This window comes from Eutrigla gurnardus, assembly GCF_963514095.1.
Source record: "Eutrigla gurnardus genome assembly, chromosome: 4".
Lineage (NCBI taxonomy): Eukaryota > Metazoa > Chordata > Actinopteri > Perciformes > Triglidae > Eutrigla > Eutrigla gurnardus.
In genome coordinates, this window is record NC_139918.1 from 25,806,014 (window position 1) to 25,819,538 (window position 13,525).

Consider the following 13,525-nt stretch of genomic DNA (forward strand, 5'->3'; position numbering starts at 1 on the left):
GTGATGGAGACGGATAATTATTTGTTGTTATAAATCGTTTTTCAAAAGCAGACAGACAGTTGTGAAAGCTGGTAAACATAGTGTATGTAGCTGTTTATGTCCCCTACGAGATGGTGGAGACCAAAACAGAGATAAAGGGTTGAGTGAATGTTGAGCGTCCATTCATCAGCTGGAGACACGACTTCAAATGAACGTTAGAGTTTCTCTCTTGGAGGCGTAAACATCAACTTTATGATATTTAAATAGTTTGTTTACAGCTTGTTCTCAAGCATCCGAGTGGCCAAAGAAACCAATTAAAACCGTTTTAAATGAAGGTAAAACATGCAAAACGTCCATCACACACACACACACACACACACACACACACACACACACACACACACACACACACACACACACACACACACACACACACACACACACACCGCTGTGTCCACTCTGCTGGGCTGAAATTATGGTTATTGATATTCACTTTCGGCTAGTGACTTCACGACGCTTTCTAACCCTCGTTTGACTGACAGCTAATCACGCGCTGGAGATTAGAGCGTCCCGTTCATCTGCAGGATTACAGACGCAGGATTACAGACGCAGAATTACAGACGCAGGATTACAGACGCAGGATTATAGATGCAGGTTTACAGACGCAGACTAAGGGACGTCTGCTTCACTGTCCGCGGAGACGAGGGATGGAAATGGCGTCTGACTTCGGGGATCACCATGACTGTGCACCGTCGTTATGACGACAGTAATGAGAAACAATCCAGGATGAGGAAACTCACAGCTTTAGGATCTGTTTTCCAAACGTAGATCAGAAATACACTGTGTGTGTGTGTGTGTGTACTCTACCTGTAGTGAAGGTAGTGGAGACTACAGCGCTGGTGTCGAGTCCTCTGGCAGCCTGCAGCTTAACCGTGTACTCTGCGGTCTCTGCCAGTCCTTCCAGACGGATCCACGTGTCCTCTGCATCCAGGATCAGCTCCTAGTACACACACACACACACACACACACACACGAACACACACACACACACACACACACACACACACACACACACACACACACACACACACACACACACACACACACACACACACACACACATGATCAAATTATTTCATGACAAGCTGAATGATATTCGATAAAATGGAGGTTTATATGGAAGGAGTGGAAGAAGGAGAAATACTACGTTATTATTATTATTACACAGATAGACATGAACACACATCTTTGGGGTCTCAGTGTATTATTTTCATCCCTGGGACAACTTTGCATATTTTTTGCACAAAACTACCACTTGCATATTTTTATTTTCTTCTATACTATATTTATGTTTCTTCATTTGGCAAATCGTTTTATAGTCGTTTTATAGAATGATTATCCACCGATACACCAGATCACATTTACAATGTATGTAAAAACTAGACAGAGAGGAAGATAAAAGAGTCGCATCAGACAGCCGAGAGGTCGCTCAGCAGTCAGGAAACAAACATTTCTATTTTTGTTGAAGAAGTCAAGACCGCAGAGTTCAGTTACTTCACTTTGTGTCCGACATTGAGCCAGTCTTAGGTCGCCACGGCGACGGACCGAGTGTTAGCAGATCGCTCGATTGATCTCCCAGACGCATGTACTCGTGTGCATGTGTTACAGTTTGCCCCGAGTACACATTAAATATGAAGAAGTAAAAATGAAATATTCAGACGGTTTGAAAAAAAGAAGAAGAGAAGAAATCACACATTTCCAGGCAATGTGTCCGTGTGAATTATGCAGGAAGAAGCTCATGAGCAGCGTCTCTCCGTCTCCGAGGAGCCGACACATTCCCACCAAGTTTCAGGGTCAAGATGAGATATGTATATGTAAGGAAAGGGCCATTTGATAAAACATACCTTCATACGCTCGCGATCGATCGTGTGTGTATGTGTGTGCGTGTGTGTGTGTGTGTGTGTGTGTGTGTGTGTGTGTGTGTGTGGAGGAGGAGAATGTTTATCACTCCAGGCACGAAACCTAAACCAGCAGTGATACATGCGTTTACAAACTGGTAAGTAAATGTTCATCAGATAAGATATTAATTTCACAGCCACTGTGTGCAAAATTACAAGAGTCTGTTATCTGTGTGTGTGTGTGTGTGTGTGTGTGTGTGTGTATGTGTCTGTGTGTGTGTGTGTGTGTGTGTGTGATTGGCTTAGAGGCGAGGTAATGCTGCTGCAGGCGTGAGGCTTATTTTGTTGTGGAGGCAGGTCATCGTGATGACCATGAGATTTGAATCAAATCTGAAAAGAATGTGATCAAAGGTGCTGAGAAGAATAAAAAAAACCAACATTAATTATTTTATTTTATTCCAAATGAGTTTCAAGATAAATGCTGTTTAATACATCGATTTAATAGGAAAGTACTGGATGTAATTAAAGGGCTTCGGATAAGCAGTGAGCTGAAATCACAATCAGTGTCATCAATGTCAAAGGAATCATTGTAGTAAGTTTTAATATTTTTTATTATACATATAGAGAGAAGATATCTGTGAAGACATATAAAAAGTCATCGCCATCAAACATACATCACAGCGTGTGACAACGCATCGTTAAGGTCCTTAGGCTGTTGATGGTTATTGATGGTTTTATCTATATTTTTGTCCTATACAGTAATACGCCGTCGTACTTTTTTGAGTTAGTTAAATCTAAATGTATTTCTCAGAATGTATAGAAAATGTGTTGTTGTAAAGCCTGTGGCTCTCGTTGTGTAGCCGGCTGCCGTCAGAGTGACAGAAAAGGGAAGTTACTGATTTATGCAAATGTGGTTTAAAACCAAATGATGTGATTAGTTGTACGGAAACAACATTTTTTCCCCCTAATGCTAAAAAAAAGGGAGTACCATTATAAAAGCAAACAGTTTTGAATGGTAATTTCTCCCCGTTGGGTGCTGATTTGTATGCTACATGTATATGTATTATGCAGATATGTATGCTGGAGGAGAAAAATACTTGAGGAAAATTTAATTTCTGTTTAACTTAACATGCAAATGTATGCAGAGGCCTGCAAATGTCATATTGAATGTTGGTTTAATTCTACGCCCATGGAGAAGCCATATTATCTGGAGAAAAATGTTCAGGAACAAACCATCGTTGGATGAAAGGATGAAAAAGGCAGAAGACGGGTCAACGTTGGGAAAATCATCATTCAGGAACGAACTGGAAACAATCTAAATAAATCTGAATTCTTAGTGTTGTATTCTTTGTGTATGAGTGACACCTGATGGTCAACCAATCAGCACCAGGCATTTATGGTTCACATTGTGTGTGTGTGTGCGTGTGTGTGTGTGTGTGTGTGCGTGTGCGAGAGACAATAATCACTGGATATGTGTGTGAGTTTTGTTTTCTTTATTAGATTATGACTTGAATCTATAAGAATTAAATTGCTGTGAGTTTGCGGACTGCTGTTTTGTAGCCAAGTTCGATGTTTTCGACGTGGCCATCTTGGATTCTAGACCTGTCCATCTTGGTTTCCAGCCGTGGCCATCTTGGTTTCGAGCCGTGGCCATCTTGGATTCTAGCCGTGGCCATCTTGGTTTCTGGCCGTCGTTGCAAACAGAAGCAACGCGAGAGGGCGGAGCTAAATAAAACGCTGAATGAGACGTTTTTAGTCGACGGAATCAAACAAAAAAAAATACTTTTTGATTTTTACGATTAAAGGGTTTAATAGAAAAGAAGACCCAGACGAGGGAGCCCTGAAACACAGCCTGCTTTATCAGCTAGTTTACAAACAGAACATCATGCTGGATTAGAAGACTTGAATGTAGCTAACATGTTACAACGTTCACTAAGATAATAAATCAAGTGAGAAGTACGGTCATCTTCTCATCGACTTCTATATGCAACCAGAGGAGTCGCCCCCTGCTGGCTATTAGGAAGAAGACTTCTATATGCAACGAGAGGAGTCGCCCCCTGCTGGCTATTAAGAAGAAGACTTCTATATGCAACGAGAGGAGTCGCCCCCTGCTGGCTATTAAGAAGAAGACTTCTATATGCAACGAGAGGAGTCGCCCCCTGCTGGCTATTAAGAAGAAGACTTCTATATGCAACGAGGAATCGCCCCCTGTTGGCTATTAAGAAGAAGACTTCTATATGCAACCAGAGGAGTCGCCCCCTGCTGGCCATTAGTAGAAGACTTCTATATGCAACCAGAGGAGTCGCCGCCTGCTGGCCATTAGTAGAAGACTTCTATATGCAACCAGAGGTGTCGCCCCCTGCTGACCATTAGGAATGCAAGTTTAAGGCACTTCCACCTTGAAGACCCGGAGGTCTGGATATCGAGGGGGGGGGCTTGTGTTAGGTGGCTTGTGTTTGAGCCACCTAACGTCTAGTTAAAGGGTTTTGTTTGCAGGGCATCATGGGAAATGATTCCAGTCAGTTGGTTAACACACATCGCCCTCAATGTGCTTTATTACCATTTTCTCAGACACATGGAGGAGGTTTAATGAAAATCAACAGCGTCTCCGCTGAGACACATTACAGTAACGTCTCGTGGAGGCGGGCGACCTCACGGCGCCGCCACTCCCCCGAGTACGAGCAGCAATCCGTGGGTCCGCGTGTCCCTGAACACCCGGCGAGGGATCACATGATGGAACGAGCAAATCTGTGTTTTTGAAGTGTTCGTCATTACGTTGTGATTCTGCATTCATTCTCTTCCCCCCCCGAACATCAGCTCAACTATAATAAGTCGGCTGAATTGGGAAGATTTTCTGCTTTTTTGCAGAAGTTTCAACTCGGCTTCTGTATCTGCAGAAGGAAGTTTCTATTTTCAGGTGTGTGGATTAGCAGAAGTACAGCTTATCTCGACGTTTTGCAGCTGCAGCACGGATACTCGATGGAGGTTTGAGGAGATGGAGAGGAGATACGGAAAGACATTTTTTGGCTGCGGATAAAAACCTTAATACACATGGGATTACAGTATACAGGATGTGTGTGTGTGTGTGAGAGTTCGCTCTCCGTACTTTGCGGCTGCCGTCGGTGGACTTGTAGGTGATCATGTAGTTGTCGATCTCGGCGACCGGCGGTTGCCAGGAGATGAGGGCGCTGCGGTGATTCACTTCGCTGGCTGTCAGGTTCAGAGGTGCATCCATGGCTGCCGGGGAGAGAGAGGAACATATCAATGCGGCGCAAATAAAAGAACGTTCAGAAACATGTTTTCAACATCCAGAGCAAACTGCTGGTTCCTTAAACATCCTGACTGAGGTGACTCGTCTGCCAAACAGGATCTCTGTTATTCTACTCAGCTATGAGTATACGCAGCAGCAGATATCACAACACAAATACTATAAAGAAGGAAAAGAAGAGGAACTGCGGGTGAGCAAAGAAAGCATCTTTGGACAAAATGGATCAGATGTTAATCATTTAACAGTAGTTACTCCTACGTTTTATCCCATTTTTAAGGTCACTGTAGTTTTTAAATCACTGTATAAATGGTCGTAACATTGACGTGTTTTATTGAATAGATGATCTTTTATATATGGCAACAAATTAATTCAAGGTCTGGAGTCCTGCACACTTCGTCCAATAGGGATCGAGGACTGACTCACTATCAGGAGAGAAGTATGAACGAGTAAAAAGATCTGTCAATGAAGAACCTTGGTATTTGACCCAGAACAGACCTGCAGGGTCGTAAATCCAGCAGTCTTTGAACACAACACACACCTTTAAGCGTTTAAACAGCAGGTTCTCTGGCCAGACCCGGCGATGGACATAGCAACGACCCTCCACTTTCCTTTTTCCGCTCGCTGAGATTAAAAAAACTCGACAAACGTCAGTATGCGAGTGCTGCTGGTTGGACGGATCTCTTCAGTTTGATTTTTTCTGCCACTTGAACCACAAGTGTGAAGCTGCCAGTCCGAATGAAGATTCAGAGGATAAAAGCTTCCATGACGGATTTTTATTTCTTTCTTTTTTTTAAACAAATCTGATGAAAAGATGCAAAAACAATGCCTTTAGCCGGTAACTCAATATATCTTCTTGATTATTTCCCCCCCTATATTTTATGGTGTAAGTACGATGTGTATTAGGGCCACTCTAGGAAAAAGAAAACGGAGCCGAGAGAGGTGGCAGAGGGAAAAAGTTGCAAATTATGAGTTTAAAAAAAAAAAATTGCTACTTTATAACTCGCAAATTTGCCACTTTATAAATACATAAATCCAATATAAACAACTTGCTTGTTTCCGCTAACACCGGATGTTTGCCGTTGCCCGTTGCTATAACAACAAGTGAAAACTACCACTAATATCTTAGCCCAACCCTGTTGAAGATCTCTGGTGGATGAAAGCCATAAAACAACAAAAGTTAGATGAAGAGAGCTCATCATCATCCGTACCTTTTAAATCAATGAACAGCAAAGATGTGCATGAGAAAGCAGAGGGAGATTATCAGATTAACAATAATTAACAATAATAAACAATAATAATAACAATCCTGAATCCCCAGTTCCATGTTTAATCACAGTGTCTCTGAAGCATTCAAGCCCACCCAAGTTTTCCCTCCCGTTACATCACAGCCCTCCGTGTGTGTCTTCTCTAAACAACCCGACTACAGCATCTCGGTACCTGAACACATCACAGGGCAGCTCACCTCCGTTTCCCCGGCTTACATCACCCGTTCTCACTTCACCACGTGAACTTCCTACGTTCACACGCCTGTAAACCTCATTTTGGGGTTACAGTAGAAAAATAAATTACCTTCTATTTGAAAAAAAAAAAATCTCTTTCTTGGAGTTACATCACGACTCGGGGGCACATCTCTTCACCCGCCGCCCCGACAGTGAGCGAGGCTGCGACGAATGAGATGCTGCGCTCTGCGTGGCGTTCAAGGCCACGTCACCGCTGTGAATGTGAGATAAAGACGCCGTTCCCGCTCTTTGACTCTTTTCTCCCGTTTTCTCTTTCTCGTGCAGTGAAACACACAGCTGGAACGCCAGCACTTTTAACTAAACATCTCACCCTGAATTGAACCCCCACGATGGCGTATTAGGGCCACTGCAGAGAAAAGAAAAATGGAGTCGAGGGAGGGGGGCAATATGTTGAAGAAAACAGTGGCAAATCTGCAAGATTTTTGCATCTGTGGCCACAAAACTCTGGAACGAGCTACCTCTAGATGTTCAGCGGGCCCCCACACTGCCTGTTTTTCAAAACTCGCCTAAAACTAATTTTTATTCTTCGGCTTTTAATTCAGTATGAGAGTGACCCCTGTTTATCCTAACTGGTCTTTGTATTTTGTTTTGTTTTGTTTTTTACTATGTGAGCCATTTCAGTTTTATTGTACAGCACTTTGGTCAACTCTTGTTGTTTTTAAATGTGCTTTATGAATACATTTGGATTGATTGATTGGAGATTATTATGATGCTAAGAACTGGCATTTATGCTTACTTATTATTTAATTTCTACATCAGAACGTGTGAAACGCCTCGTTAAGGTCCTTAGGGTGATGATGTTGATGCTTATTGATGGTTCGTCGCTATGACAACAAGTAAAAGCTACCGCTAGGATCTTAGTCCAACTACTAACAACTAAAAAAAAACAAAAAAAAACAAACACTTTATGAACTTGCAAATTCAGGACTTTTTTTCTCTGTTTATCTCCCACCTCTCTCGGCTCTGCTTTTTTTTGTTTTGTTTTCCTACAGCGGCTCTAATCCACTGGTAGAATTGAACCCAAATAACACACACACACACACACACTCACACACACACACACACACACACACACACACACACACACACACACACACACACACACACACACACACACACACACACACACACACACACACACACACACACACACACACACACTCCTTCTCTTCGTGGGCGGATCAATGACAGCTCAGTAATTAGCAGCATGGACGCGGCTTGATAACCTGCTGAAAGCAACACGCTGACAGTGAGGGGGGGGGGCTTAATGTCGGCCGTGATCCTGATCCCTTCCTCTCCTGGACCTTCACGTCTTTATTGACCCAGTTTGCATCTAATTCCTCCTCCTCCTCCTCCTCTTTTTGTCCTCCTGCTCCACCATCAGACTGGGGTCTTCATCCCATTCACTCTCCTCCTTATCTCCGTTCCTGCTGGTGTTTCCTTCCTTTGTCCAACCTCTTTCTCTGCTGCTTATCTGACAGGCTGCCGTTCCCCCGGAGAACACTGCTGCTGCATTATGGGCACGTGGGGGATAGAAGAGAGGAGAAAGAGGCGTTTTCATAGAGATGGACAGCCCGTCTTTCTCTTCATTCACCCATTAAATGTGTCTCCTCGTCCAATTAAAGCTCTCCGTGGAGCAGAGTCAGGTGATCGGCCGCTGTCCAACTCTCGTCTTTAGCTGCAGAGGTTTGAACAAAGGGATTGAGAGGATGGGTTTGGCTTCATCTAACGGCAGCAGAACGTTCTTATTGGCCGATAAGAGGGAAGTTGTTTTCTTTTCTACGTCTCCCAGATGTTTTTTTGATGTCACGCCTCGTTATCTTTCAGAACAGTCAAGAGCCAAAGTCAAAGGTCAACACACTCCGCACAAACCGCCATTAATGACCACACACAGCGTTAAAGTGTGTCCTTCCGTTAGCTGCAAGCCGCCGGCTCAGCTGTCACCACCTCTTTAAACTGGCTTTTATCTCATGTTTCATCACGTAAAGCACTTTGTGACTTTGTCTGTAAAAGGTGCTGTATCAAATAAACGTATTATTATGTGGAGAGTAGATTTATATTGAAATCAACGCCTTGAAACTAATGTATTCCAGTTAACTTTTCATTTAAAATCCTGGTTATTTTCATAATGAAGTTATTTCTAGCCGAGTTAAAGAACAGAGGTCACACCTCAATGTCAAACAATTTCCTGTGTCCATCTACAGAACGTCTCACCCCCTCCCCGCCCGTCTGTCTGTGTGTCTCACCCAGTAGTGACATCACTACTGCTGCTGGATAGGGATTGGTCCATTTCCAACACCGTATTTTAGCAAAGAAAAGTGACTTTTTCTGAACATTCTGATTCAATGGAATCAGAATGGATGACGACTGGAAGCTTCTGTCTTCAGGCACAACTCAGTGAAGATGTGTTTTATAGTGTTTGCAACCAAAACCTCCAAGTTTCTCAAGGTCCAGGTTTCCATGCAACATTTAGACAAATTTTGCATAATAGCCAAATCTATATCAGGCTATTTTTGCTTGATACATTCTCCACAAGAATGGATGCCATATCAGAGAACTTTAATTCCCTTTTTTAGACTGACTGAGGGCGATCCAACAGACAACCCGACGGAATTTCACCAGAAAAATATCGACAATAATACTTTTAAGGTAATGTATCCATCCAAAATCCAATGTACTGCAGTGCACATGTTATCAAAGCAGCATAAGTGTAAAGTATTTTCACCATACACTGATAACACAAGTTCTTTAAAGTACATTAAACTGTCAAGAAATGCTTGAATTGACCCGAAGACTCCCGATGATGTTTCTGTAATAGCAGCTCTCGCAGCACTCGGTGGACAACTCTCAGCCGGAGCGCAGCGAAGCTGCCGGCAGCAAAGATCTCTGCTGCTTCAATAACTTGCCAAGCACTTCCCAGCGAGGGGGGGGGGGGGGGGGGGGGGGGAGTCCCGATGCTGCAGCCTACAGGCTTAGAGAGACACCCGTAGCAAAGTCCCTTATTTCCCAGCCTTAAAGCTTAAATATGAGCCGACAGGGAGCCGAGCTGTCCTGTTCTGTGTTGAACTCTCCAGGCACAACAAAACAACTCTCCGCTGTGGTTAAGAGGCTCAGGAATCTACAAAGAAACTCCACCCCGAAATAAACCCTGCATGGCCGAGGCAGCCCTGATCACATTCTGATATGAGACTCTCCTCCGTGAGCGGCGTCGGAGATCATCCTGAGAGGCAGCAGCTGGAAATCTAACGCTTCATCACGCCGGCCGGCCGGTTATAGTGTCATACATCACCCTCACTATTTATGAATCTGAAATTACATCCTCGCCCGTCAGAATTCCAACATATCGACAATTTAATCATCAGCACTTCGTGAGAGTGAGAAATGGAGTTGTAGATATCGTTAATTAGAATTGTTGCAATGAAGTTGATTCATTAAGTTGCTCTCATCTACAACGTCTGCTAGTCAGAAATTCACCGTTCATCTATTTCAGCTAGCTTCTAATGAAGTGTTCAATGACCTTTGACCTTTTGTACATCACACCTTTGAATGTGCACAGCTGTTCAACACCAGAGAGGACAATTACCAACTCCTTCTTAACTGTCAGAAACAACTATGCAAACCGACATGAAGAGACATAAAACACATTTTTCCAATAAATAGTATTCTGCTCTCTGGAATATTTTAGTCTTTCAACCAAATATTTCCAACGTCACGTTAACGTGAAGAACAACAGACTACTGGCAGAGCTGAAATCTTAAAATCCAGGTTCAGATATCTCATTCTGTGTGCAAACCACAGCCGATCATCGTCCACGTCGGTGATTCTTAACTCCGAGGCTCAGAGAGCGAGAGGCCGACGGACCCAGACACCAAGCAGAGCAGCAGACGGTGACATCACAGCCGGGTAGGTTAACCAAACCAATCAACGACCTCGTCCTCTCTCAGCGTGACATTCTCCACTCGAGCGGAGCTGCCTGAGAAAACAAGCTGTGTGATCTGGACCCAGCTTGAAGATTTCAATTAGGAGGTTTAATGAAGGACCCTAGAAGCTCCCTGTGACGCTGGCGTTGACTGGGGCGCCCCCTGGTGATGTCATCAACATATCGTATGTCTGCACACAGGACCTTTAAACATGACGGCTACTAGAAGGCACTTCAATCCAAACGGTGTTAATAAAGAGTGGCGTTTGATCGATCTCAGGGATATTATGTCATTTTTAATGTATTGAATTTTAGTTCCTTAGTGAAATTACGTAAAAGAACAATATTGAATTAAAGTATAAAGTATGAAAATTCTCCTTCAAGTAGGCCCTATTCCAGGACAGCATGAAAATACAGAAATAGAACACAGAAATACTGTCATTAATCCGCTTTGTCAGTACGTAGTTGTGTGATTACAAGATTATAATATTGGTGTGAATCTGAACGGCCTCCCGCAGATGTCTCTCCTCTGGTAATCAAAGCGTTTGATCAGCTTGTTTCTTGTTACCAATCATGTTTCCTCTGGCTGGAATACATTTTGGTCTACTTCACTCAGAGGAGGAGAGGAACAAAGTCAAGCACCCGACCGTTGGCTTGATTCAATCAGACGCTCCAAACAAAAACAACCTTCCTCCACATCACAGCCAGTTACTGAAATCTTTTATACGGGAGTCGGAGCAGAAACGCACATTTATTTTGTTCTCCGGAGAGGCCGAGGTACAAGACGTACTCGGCAGAGCATCTGTTTCTAAATTAGCATCACCTTAAACTGCCAGGGGCATTTGTTTACGTGTGAGTTACGATGTGCACGTAAACCAAACTTTCTCCGAGCCCCATTTAAGCTGCTCTCGTACGCCGTCCGAGTTCTGTGTGGAGCGTCGTCTCTGCTGCAGTGCAGGACAGGCAGCTCTGCAGCTCCCTCGGGGGATGCCGACTCCTCTGCTGACTGAATTTCTTTCAGGAAAAAAAAAAAAGTTTACAGAGCTGCAACTCAGCTAAAGTGGAACAATTCCTTCACCTCTAACTCTGCTCTCTATAGGTCAGCGGAGAAAGGCTAATCTAATTGGGGGAGGCGGGTCACCTGGAGGTGGAACAGAGAGGTCACTAATTTAATCCTCACAGTTCATGTCGTGACCGCGTCACCGTCTCTGGCACGGCAACGACCCCGTGACCTTTGCAACGAGTGTTACGCACAGATAAAAGGTTCAAAATAACACAGCATCTCTATTTTCTTGTACTCGTTCTGATGCCGACATTCATCCAGTTACAGGCTTCCTACACCTTCTCCAAAGTCAAATTCAGGCACTTTTCATGCATTTCAAGGTGCATTTCCATGCTTTTCCAGCACCTTCCAGCTGTGGTAAACTCCATATTTGTATCAATCCAATCGTCAGTATTCAGTCTACTTATTATGTCACTTGTTCATCACATTAAATGAGATGTTATTGTCCTCTAAACAACCAACATGATGTTTGGAGACAGCTTTTTACAGAAGGACCACAAATGAAAGGAAAACTAATTCCACTAACAGATCCACAGAAATATAATCACCAACTATTTTCATCATCTGTTCATCATCAAAAGTCATTTTTCATGCAGAAATGTCAGAAAATGCTGTTTTCAGTCCCTCAAATATGGAGATCTTCTTTTCTCTGTTCTATCATATATGTCATCACATAGAACACACATTTCAAGCACTTTATTCTAAATCCAAGCACTTTTCAAAGGTGTGTGTTTTCAAGGATTTCCAGCACCCGTACCAACCGTGCACGATAGATAGAAAAGAACATTACACATACATAACTTCTATCAAATATTCATGAATTAAATCGTTCAACACACAATTACAGCACAGATATGAAGGAGTCACATGACGCTCACACTATTAAATAAGGACCCTATGAGAAGTTAAATACCTAAACTCCCCACCAGTCAGTTAGAAGTGATGAAGCCTCCTAAACTAACATAGCAGAAATACGGCTCTTCTTTGTACGACACAGGTCTGTTGTTTGTATTATACTTAACGACAGCCAATAGAAAGGCCTCCGCTGCGTTTGACTCATCCTCACCACGTTGGAAGCAGCTTGCAGGAGAACTCCTACTTATATTATTTGGCGTTAATGGCCGGAAGAAAACACACACAAGCGTGGCGAGGACACTTAAAGGGCCAGGTGCTCAGAGAGCAGCTGATTAAAGGAGCACATACGTGTTTGCAGGTTGGTGATGACGGTGCCGCTGGTCAGCGGGCCCTTGGTGGCGTAGAGGGCGACGGAGTAGCTGGTGCTGGGCTTCAGGTTGGACAGCTGGTGCTCCTGCTTGTTCCCGTCCACGAGGAACGTATCAGCCGTCACTGGAAAACACAGGAATATGATTATTCTAGATATTCCGTTTGTAGCTCCGACTAAACGCACTGCATTCGGTCGTTAAAAAGCACCTCAGCGTGATGTGAATCTCAAAGCCTGCGCTGTTTGACACCTGTGGGGTCGGAGACTTTCTACACTAATTATGCTTTTGCAGACAAATCTGCAGAAAGAGATGCACACTGTGGATGTTTTCTGCTCCCAAATATGATCTTATCTCATTCCATATTCCAAGAATCAATTTAAAGCGTTTTCATGACTAATATCAACCGATTTAAAGAGGGCGAGTAGAAACAAATGACCATTCAGTCAGAAATCTGCATCTCGTTGTCTCGGGAATTGACTGAAAAATTACAGATTAAGAAAAATAATTGAATGAGACTTTGAAATGGAGTAGAAAAGACATTGACTGTAGCAGCAGCTTTGGTGTGGAGGCTCACTTACAGAGAGGTTTTGATTTATAGAAGTAATGATGAGAGCTGCATGAACTCTCAGAGTGTAAACGTCAATGATGCTGGTGA

General features: G+C 43.4%; 1 protein-coding gene across 1 annotated transcript in view; it reads right to left on the bottom strand.

Annotated features, from left to right (window-relative positions):
* Window positions 1-13,525, bottom strand: part of tnr (tenascin R (restrictin, janusin)) — a 75,867-nt gene that overhangs the window by 8,026 nt on the left and 54,316 nt on the right. Inside the window, exons 22-24 of the mRNA XM_084007500.1 lie at window positions 12,851-12,994; window positions 4,984-5,114; window positions 847-979 (exon numbers count right to left, since the gene is read on the bottom strand). Of these exons, the coding sequence (XP_083863626.1) occupies window positions 847-979; window positions 4,984-5,114; window positions 12,851-12,994 (408 nt within the window). The remainder of the gene's footprint in view (window positions 1-846; window positions 980-4,983; window positions 5,115-12,850; window positions 12,995-13,525) is intronic.